The 10,285-nt window shown below is 33.7% G+C and overlaps 1 protein-coding gene across 1 annotated transcript; it reads right to left on the reverse strand.

The window, feature by feature from the left end:
• Positions 1-5,397: 5,397 nt before the first annotated feature.
• On the reverse strand, positions 5,398-6,997 carry LOC143224197 (uncharacterized). The gene is made up of 2 exons (XM_076452630.1): positions 6,921-6,997; positions 5,398-6,227 (listed from the first exon to the last, which is right to left on the reverse strand). The coding sequence occupies exons 1-2, from the start codon at positions 6,936-6,938 to the stop codon at positions 5,835-5,837; spliced, it is 411 nt and encodes a 136-aa protein (XP_076308745.1). The 5' UTR covers positions 6,939-6,997; the 3' UTR covers positions 5,398-5,834.
• Between the last annotated feature and the right edge of the window lie 3,288 nt (positions 6,998-10,285).

The following is a 10,285-nucleotide window of genomic DNA, read 5'->3' on the forward strand; positions in this document are numbered from 1 at the left end:
GAATAAAATGCCAATAGCCCTCTCTGTAGCTCTGCACTAAGAAAACACGAGAGCTAAGACCTTTATGTTTCTCATTACATACTTAACATTTTTTAATGTGCATAAATGTTAAGCTCTTATACATTACGCATACCCATAACAAGTGTCAAATCTCGATTTCTACCGGTGTGAATCGGCAGACATACCTCTGTAAATATCGATCAATCGATAAGTTTTTCTCCTAACATTATAAACTGCTTCATCATTTTACCTCCTTTCAATTTTGTATTACTGAATTGGTTTGTTTTTTGTTTTTAATTTTGCAAAGAGCTACACGAGGGCTATCTGCGCCAGCCTTCCCTAATATAGAAGTGTAAGACTAGAGGGAAGACAGCTTGTCATCCCCACCCACAGCCAACTCCAAGGCTTCCTTTAAACAAACGAATAGTGGAATTGACCGTTATATTATAACGCCATCACAGTTGAAAGGGCGAAAATAATTTTGCGTGACAGAGATTCGAACCCGTGACCCTCAAATCACGTTTCGAGCAACTGAACCAGCTGGCCATGCCAGGCAATCAACATTAATGTGTGTGTGTGTGTGTGTGTTTTTCGTATAGCAAAGCCACATCGAGCTATCTACTGAGTCCACCGAAAGGAACTGGAACCCTGATTTTAGCGTTGTAAATCCAAAGACTTACCGTTCTACCAGCTGGGGGACATCAACACTAGTAGAAACATGGTTTGTTTCTTCAGATTACTAGTCGAACAGCATGGTGGGAAAATTAAATTCTTTACACTTCTTACGAGGAAAGTGAAACTTTGCAATATATTCATATTTTAAGTTTAAAATACTTAATAATACTCGTCTCAATCAGCTGTTACGATTTATCTTCTCCCATTACCATTTCCTCCATCAAAATGTAGACCGTCGTTCACGTTTGGGAATCTACCCAATCCTCTTTCCTTTCCCAACCCACTGTCGTAACGTCCACACTTTCTTAAGCCAAAGTTGGGATGAAAATCCAAATTTTAGCCAAAGCTGTTGTCTTTTCACAACCATTTTTTGTTGCCTTTTCCATTACCATTATCTCTTCCAAAACCTGGATCGACGCCAAAGCCATGTAAGTCAATAACTCCCCTTCCCCTCCCTCTTTTTCCATGACCACCATAACCATCGTAAATGTTCCGGATGTTTTTGTTATTTCCATTTTTAGAGTACCTTCCAGTAATGATGACCGTATTAACCAAAAGTAGAACTAAAACCTGTAATCAAAATAAATACCAAAATCATAATTTTTATATAACTATGACCATTGAAAAACAAACAACATATTCGCTTGGTCAGTGAGAAAATTGTGAAGAAAAAATCTATTTTACAAAGAGAAAGAGACACACAAACACACAAACTATTACAATATAAAATAGCCTATCGTATAACATTTTCCCCTTAAAGCTTTAAGGTTTTATTGTGAAATATTTTTAGGCAGAACAGATTACTATAAAATAAATAACATTATTCTTCTTTAGTGTAAATCATTTAGACAAATTTGTATTAATAATTGTAAATGAAATTACAAATGTTTAATAAATTTAGTGAATCTAGTGATAAGTTACGTGAAATTGGAAGAAATATGAGGAGAAATTAATAGAGCGCTCCTTTCCCATTAACAAAGAAGAAAATCTGTGGATTTACAACTGTATAAAATGGGTTTCGTTATTCGTAGAAAGCAGAGCACAGTTAGCACATTGTGTAGCCTGTGCTTAACTTCAAATATTCAAAATTAATTGGACAAATAAATCTCAAACTGACCATAACAACCAGTAATAGCCTGAATAAATATAGCTAATGTTCATTAATCGGAGACAGACTCATAAAAAAAGGAGAAAAATACATGCCAAAAGTGTCGATAAAGGATACCCATACAAACTGGTTCAAAAGAGTGAATCCCATACCAACTGATGCAAAATAGTGTTACCCATAACCACAAAATAAAGGAACAAACATGGTAAAAATAGAATATGTTAAAACTGGTGATCCACAAATAAATACGCTTGGAAATAAAATTATAAGAGACATTAAGTTACTAAAATCACAATGACAATACACCTTCTATACACAAATAAACTTCAAAAACTGATCCCAGATATTCATATTCCCGTATAAAAAAAAGACTACAAGGTTGAGCAAAACAACTATCACTTAGTTACCCAACAATTAAACACAATAATAATAAACTTGCATACAAGAACAAACACAAAGTACACACTTTTAAAGAACAACTCCAAGAAATATTCAAAACATGGACAATCATTTCAAGATGAACAATATAAAAAACAGTCGGTATATGGCAAAAGAATTCAATATAACAGCACTCCAAAAATAAAGTTAAGTAAAAACAGTGTTTAACATCATATAATGAGTTTTCTTGTCATGTTACGACATAGAAAGCGAATAGAATTCTCAATAGTGCAGAGTTCACATAAAAGCGATATGTAATGTTGTTTGTACTATCTGGCAAATTGCTGCAAACTTGAAATGTTTCCCAAACACTGTCAGTTACATTCTAAGTCGTGAGACCTGGACAGGTAAATATGAAAACATAAAATGAAGAGGTATAATACCTAAACTCAATGATACTAATGTTAAGTTTCTTTGTTTATACAGCTTTCGGGACAGAAGGAAGACTGCCACTGATCTCAAGTATGAGATAAACAACCATCTACCAAGGGACATAAAAGTGCTCAGATCTACAGTATAAAGAATATTCGAAGAGAATGAAATATTTGGTTGTGTAGCAACTTTAAAACCTTTACTTTGATCTCCAAATATTGTCAAGAGACTAATAGTTGCTAAAAAGTGTAAAAACTGGACTATTGAGGATTTCAAAATAGTGTGTTGGACGTATGAGTCCAAGTTGAAATATTTGGTTCAAAGCGAAGGTTTTGCGTGTAGAGGAATAAAGGAGAAATATATCTAAATCAGCGCACTTTACCTACAATAAATTATGAGGGAAGAAGTGTGATGGTTTGGAGTGCTTCTCTCTTTAGACGAAAATAGATATTTGCAAAATAGATATAATAATTGACCAACGCAAGTGCCATCAGACACTATTGATCCATCATGTTATACACAGTGGTTTGCGTATTATTGGTAAAGGATTCTACTACCAAAGAGATAATGACCTCAAACATTCATCAATCCTATAATTAAATTACTTAGCTATGAAAGAAGTTACTGGAATCATTCAAGTGATGCAATGCTCCCACAGAACATCGGTCTTAACCCAATTGAAGATATCTAGACTTTGAAACATAAAAAACTTAACAAATCAAAACTTGCTTCCAAAAAAATCTTTTGTATTTGAAACTTTTGGAGTAAAGTTCCAAAGGACATTAAATATGTTACGACTGTACTTGAAAGGGTGTCTGCAGTTTATAAAATAAAAGTGAGACAGAAAATATCTACTGGTTGCTGAAGTCAAGTACCACGACCGAGTTTTTATTGTACTAAATATGAAGATTAACAAACTTTAAATGTATCACCTATGATTTAACATCCATTGTTCTTTGAAAATAGCTTGAAATCTAATTTTTGATTTCGTTCTAACACGTTTGCACAGCACTGTGTATATATATATATACCCAAGCAATAAGGTGCACCGAGAACACAACTTAAAAAGGATAGTTTTGTTTAGTGTCATCATTGCACTATTTACAAGGAATAGTCTAAACACATCGGTGTCATAGATAGAAGTAAACAATATTGTTAGGCTATCTTTGGATATAATTTTTAGCTTTTTTTATAACTGTAATAAGTACGGCTAACAGACTAAATAACTTCTTATAACCTTATGCCAGTTAAGTGTGTGGTCTGAGGCTGAAAATATTTCTTATTGTGTTTTCAAGCTCTGAGAAGTCTTCAGCAGTCTTATCGGATTGTTTAAAGTCGTTGGTATCAAAAGGAATTATAAGAAATCGGACATATCCGGAAATAAACTGGTCATAGCTATGACATCGTGAATTAAAAGTAATTGGACAGATTCTGGAAGAGAACTAGTCATATGAGTGTCCATTTCAGTTATATTAAGACTTCTTGGACCTACGTGTTTTTAGTGCATCATCAAAAGACCATAGGACTTATCAGATATACTCCTGTAATACTGTATTCGTATTAAAAGGTATATTATTTAATTAATATTATGGTAGTAGGAGTAAGTGTATTATCGTTGAGGTGTTTTTTATACAATAACATAATTCTTCTGTTGGTGTCTTGATTATTTCTTCTATCTCTTCTTATTGACGTATAGTTACATATTTTGAATCTATTCTAAGGATAAATTAGTGTTACACTTATAATAAGAATATCAGGGTTGATATCTTTTATTAAGTCTTCGATCTCGTGTTTCTTGGAAGCAAGAGCACCTTGGATGTTGATGGTTAGAACTGTGAAATTAAAATTTTAGCATGTATCCTGTGATTGTGGTGATTAGTTGCGGTATATGTGGTGTTATGTGTTTTTAGTTATGTTTATAAAAGGTTTACGATATTTTGGATTGGGTCGATTTTGTAAATTCTGTAGTAAACTCTGTAACAATGTTTTAATTAAGTTTATTATTAGACTTGTTTCATCGTTTGTGTTTTCTTTTACTGTAAGATTGTTATTTTCTTGGTTGCTTGTTGTATCTGTGATTTTGTTAAGTTCTTGTAAATTGCTCACTGTTTTGGTTGAAGTTTGTTGTTCTTTTGTTGGTGGTTTCGGTTGTGTAGAGTTTCCTTTCAACATTTGTGCATGTGTAATTGGTCCTGTGTGTGTTTGTTGTGTTATTGTGTTTGTTGTGTAATCTTGTGTTGGTTTTATTATTTATTATCATAAATGCGTTTTTTTATCTTTTATTTGCCGCATCCTTGAAAATTTGCTGTTTGTGTCTCTCCATAGTTACAGCAACTTGTTGTAGTTTTTTTTACATGCAGTTACGTGGTGTGCACCGTTACATCCGCAACACCTCGGTGTTGCGAGACATTCCGCTGAAACGTGTCCATATCGTTGGCAATTATAACAGTCTGTAATTTATACTGCTGGTGTTTTTAGCTGTTCAACTTGGAATTTTTGGAACCACAAAATGATACCATTGTTTATCAGTTTCAAGATGTTGTAATGTTGTTCCATGTCAACTCTTACTAAATTTGTTGGTTTTTAGTGACCTTGGAGACAATTCTTTCCACTTTAGTGTATGGTATATTTAGTTTGTGTAATGCTTGCTCAATATCCTGTTTTGTTATGGAGTAGTGCACCCTACGGATTACTATTGCCTTAGGCTGTGGTTTAGTTCCTGATGAATGTATATTCATGTTCTCTGGTGCCTTGGGCCATTCTTTAAGTAGTTTATTTACGTCTCCAGCTCCTTAATCTTGTACAAGGACACCGCCCTTAGATAAACGCTTAACGCTAGCTGTTTCAACACCTGGTTTACATCTGCTAATTTCCGATGCTAGTTGCGGTTTATTATATGTGCCAGACACGTCTTCAATAACAATGCATTCTTATATCATGTGAGATAATGTTCACATTAATAGAAAAGACATAAAATAAGTCACGAATTATGAAAATTTTGGACTACTCTTTTGCCAATGAGAGGACAAGTATGTTTCATACGATAAGGATTTGAATCAGCTATCCTCAAATATATGAGTCGAGTGGCGTGGCCTGGTGGTTAAATTGATTAACTTTATTATTAGAAAAGTGAAACTTTGAAACACTTCCGTATTTAAATGTTGATATTCTTATTTATTTATACTAACATGAACATCGAAATAAAGTGAGTTGTTACCAATTATCCTCCGCCAGTACGATTTTATGCGTCCAAATGTAGACTGTCATTCATTCTTAGCTCACTATCCAATCTTATACCACTTTCTCTTCTTCTTTCGTTCCTTCCTTGTCTTGTTGTTCGTGTTCCTCTTCTGAACCCATCTATTAAGTTAGAGTCACTGTCAAAATCCAAGCCTACGTCTGTGTCTCTTCTAAAGATATTCTTCTTGTATCTTCCATTTCCGTTATATATTCCGGAACCTGGTTTCTTCTCAAAACCACTTTTATTCCCACGTCTGTCAAGAGCTCTCCAATTTTCCCCTATATCTCCGTAACCACCATAACCATTGTAGATGTTTCGGGTTATTTTGTTACTTCCGTTTTCAGCGTAACTTCCTACAGTGTAGACCGTAATCACCAAAAGTAGAATGAAATTCTGTAAACAAATAAATAATTTTTTCATGAAACTATGACCATTAAAAAAAACAAACTACTTGCTTCTTCTGTGAGGAAATTCTGTAGACTCAAAGTTCACAGAGACAAACAGTTACACAAACACACACAAACTATTACGATATAAATTAGCTTATCCTATAACTTTTCCCCTTAAAGTTTTAATATTTTATTGCGAAATGTTCATATATAGAACAGACTAAGTATAAAATAAATGACATTATTCATGTTTAGTCCAAATCGTTTAGCCTAATTTGTATTAATAACTGTAATAGAAATGACTGATTAATTTAGTGAATCTAGTCAACATAAAGATTATTTTACTGGTGTTGTGAAATTTTCAGCTCGAGAAGCTGCTGAAAAATTCAATATAATTTTTTGTTTGTTGTTTTATATGATGAGATCGTTTGTCACAGTATTGTTTTACTGGAAATTCTGTTATACTGAAATTGAATACCTTTCTAAGAATTATATTATCAATTTATATTTCACTAACAATGCGATGAGATCAGGTCTCTAATGAACAGAAATTAATTTTGGTCTATTTATCTCACATTATTTTGCTACTTCTCATACTGGAATGATACCATGCACCAAATACAACTATTTGTTTTCGGTGAGCTGTGCTAGAGTTTAACCGATAAGTAACTTACAGAATAAGCTGTAAAACACTTACCACTTGCCTCATTTTCATTCCAGTGCAATAAGCAAAAGGACATTGATATCGGCTCTAAGTAAGTTGGTTATGTTAATAGTGTTCTTCAAATTTAGGAACTTATATAACGTATTGTTATCACGCAATCATAGTGAAGGCTTTAGCTCTGAGTTACGAAACTGTGAAAAATCAGATTACTACTTACTTTTTTTTTAAATTATACAAAGGTCATACTTTATAATTGATTTTTTCTTCAGATGTATTGACAAACGAATTTAAATTACAAATCAACGCGACAAACTTTATAGAAATGTTTTTAGTTTTTTTTCTGATACTGATGTACTTTCAAAGTACAATATCGTGTTGAATAAACCTTATGGGGTTTATATAACTTCTTCCAAAAGTAAAATACAGAGTTATTTGTTTCCCTTTCTTTCAATCTGAATTATTAAAAACTTTAATTTGTTTCTTTTTATGTTTTACACTTTCTAAACGTTCTTTGATTAGGATATTTTTTTAAATATAGTAAATTTATACAGAAAAGTTGGCAATGAATAATCATTAACAACCGTCCATTCCTGTGATTCTTTTGAAAACTTGAGCTAGAAACAGCTAATCTAGTTTGCTTGGCCTAACAAATATTTTTGTATCTCCTCGTACTTTCATCATATGGGTTTGTTGCTCTAAATCAGCCATCATTAATTCTAATTACGATCAACTAAAAACGGATCTACTTTTATTCGTAGGTGAAGCTGTATATTAAAAATGTAAGACCAATAACTTCCAAGTTTAACAAAGTTTCCAACATTTTGGAGAGAAGCGAGAGAAGATGAAACAACGCCAGTTACTACTGAAACTTCTCCTTCACCCTGAACTGACCTGCCATTACTGCCAGAAGATCTGTGCAGCAAGAACTGTCTTCATTAGCCATCTCCGGACCCATGTATGAACTTGTTGGGCCATCATCTTCAACCTCGAGGAATAGCTACGACTCCTGTTAATAACTCTCAGTATGTCCTAGAACAGGTTGTTTTGGCTGCAAGACTAACTAACGTGTGTCTCAATCTACGTTTCGTATAATATTTCTGAACGTTCTGTACTGGGATAAAATGTATCTTAGTATTATTTACTGGTATAGAATTTAATTGTTTCTATACTGAGGTGTACGGTATCTAGGTTACTATAACGGCATATAATGACTGGACTTTAATTTCTGCACTGGGATAGATAGAATGTTTCAGATCTTGTATTCTGTGATACAATCTCTCTGAACCTTTTGTATTACGATAAAATTAATTTATCTTTCTAAATTGTAACACAATACGCTATAATTCTATAAACATGAAACTTGAGACACGGATTAACATAATAATTTTTTCCTCTCGTAAGACAAACAAAAAAACGTTTCGATAAAACTCTCACTGATACCTTAGATTTTCAGAAACTTTAGTGTTGTTATAAATTCCACGAAACGTCTCGGTGTACTATATGGTCTGTAAAGATCATCAACTATTGTGATGTCAGGAAGAAACATTCTGATAACACTGAGGGAAAGTAAGTATGTATTAATGATTGTTTGTTTGTTTTGAATTTCGCGCAAAGCTACACGAGGGCTATCTGCACTAGTCGTCCCTCATTTTACCATGTAAGACTGAAGGGAAGAAAGTTAGTCATCACCGCCCACCGTTATTTCTTAGGCTACTCTTTTACCAACAAATAGTTTAACTGGTCGTAACATTATAACACCTCCACAGCTGAGAGGGCGAGCATGTTTGGTGTGATAGGGATTAGAGTCCGCGACCTTCGGATTGCGAATGAATTAATGAACAAATTTTTATGGAAATGCATCACTATTTTTCTAATATAAAGTATGAGGTTTCATGATATACAAAAAACAAACGACACAAACGTAACTGTGTTTTTATATATATCTTATTTAATTTCTTTACTTTGTTTTTTACACTGAGATACCTAAGCAACTGAACATTCCTGTTACACCAAACATGTTCGCCCCTTTTAACCGTGGGAACATTATAATGTTACAGCCAATCCCACTATTTGTTGGTAAAAGTGTAGCCCAAAAATTGTCGGTGGGTGGTGATGGCTAGCTGTCTTCCTTCTCGTCTTACACCGCAAAATTATGGACGGCTAGCGCAGATAGTCCTCTTGTAGCTGATCGCGAAATTCAAAACAAACCAGGTCAGTAGCTGAACATTGTTTTTACTTGGCAAAGATTACCAATGTTTGGCTAATTGTCAAATTTTCTTTGACAAACACGGTGAAAATTCTTTCGTGATGTTTATTGAATCTTGAGCTCAACATATTTCAGAATCTTAATATGTGATGCAAATAATGTGGTACTAAAATAATTCAAAGACAACCAGTCAAAATGTTAATTCATTACAAACGACAGATATTTTAAATAACAGAATCAACATATGACACACTTAATTTTAAACTTTAAATTAATCTCTAAAAGAAATGATTTAGTATGTTTCCAAATTCTAAAAATAAATTTAGGTATATCATTTATTTTCTGTTGAGAAATACCTTTAGCAAAAAAATTGTTAAAGATATGCAAATTTTTATTCGGTTTGGTTTGATTTGTTTTGAATTTCGCGCAAAGCAACTCGAGGACTATCTGCACTAGCCGTCCCTAATTTAGCAGTGTAAGACTAGAGGGAAGGCAGCTAGTTACCACCTCCTACCGCTAACTCTTGTACAACTTTTTTACCAACGCATATTGGGATTCACCGTCACATTATAACGTCTCTATGGCTGAAAGGCCGAGTATGTTTGGTGTGACGGGATTTGAACCCGCGATTCTTGGAGCTTTTTGTATATTAAAATGAAAATCCTATTTAGCCTAGCGTTACGTGGTATTTTTTCAGAACACCATTTATTTTTTAGTGTGGAGAAGTACTTACACAGCAAGAAACGGGGTTCTGATACCCACGGTGGACAGAGAACAAATAGCCCTTTGTGTGTCTTTGTAATTAATCTGTGCAACTCCACTACAAATTAATAAAAATTGAATTGGAACAGAGAAATGAGAGAAGAAATAAGATTGAAAAATATCTTTGAGAGACGGAGTGAAAAGGATGTGTGTGTGTTTTCTTATAGCGAAACCACATTGGACTATCTGCTGAGCCCACTGAAGAGAATCAATCTCCTGAATTTAGTTTTGTAAATCTGTAGACTTACTGCCTGTACCAGCGGAGAGCGAGAGAAAATGAAAAATAAATTACAACTGGGTCAGTATAGTGACTCTTGTTCACTTTACTTTCGTGCTTCCAGTGTTGACTGGCACTAATTTAAACATACTTTACATTGTAAAGAAAAAATCGCAAGGAGCAAGGTCAGGTGAGTAGGGGGGGGGAGAACAG

The sequence above is a fragment of the Tachypleus tridentatus genome, chromosome 8, assembly GCF_004210375.1.
Source record: "Tachypleus tridentatus isolate NWPU-2018 chromosome 8, ASM421037v1, whole genome shotgun sequence".
Classification (NCBI taxonomy): domain Eukaryota; kingdom Metazoa; phylum Arthropoda; class Merostomata; order Xiphosura; family Limulidae; genus Tachypleus; species Tachypleus tridentatus.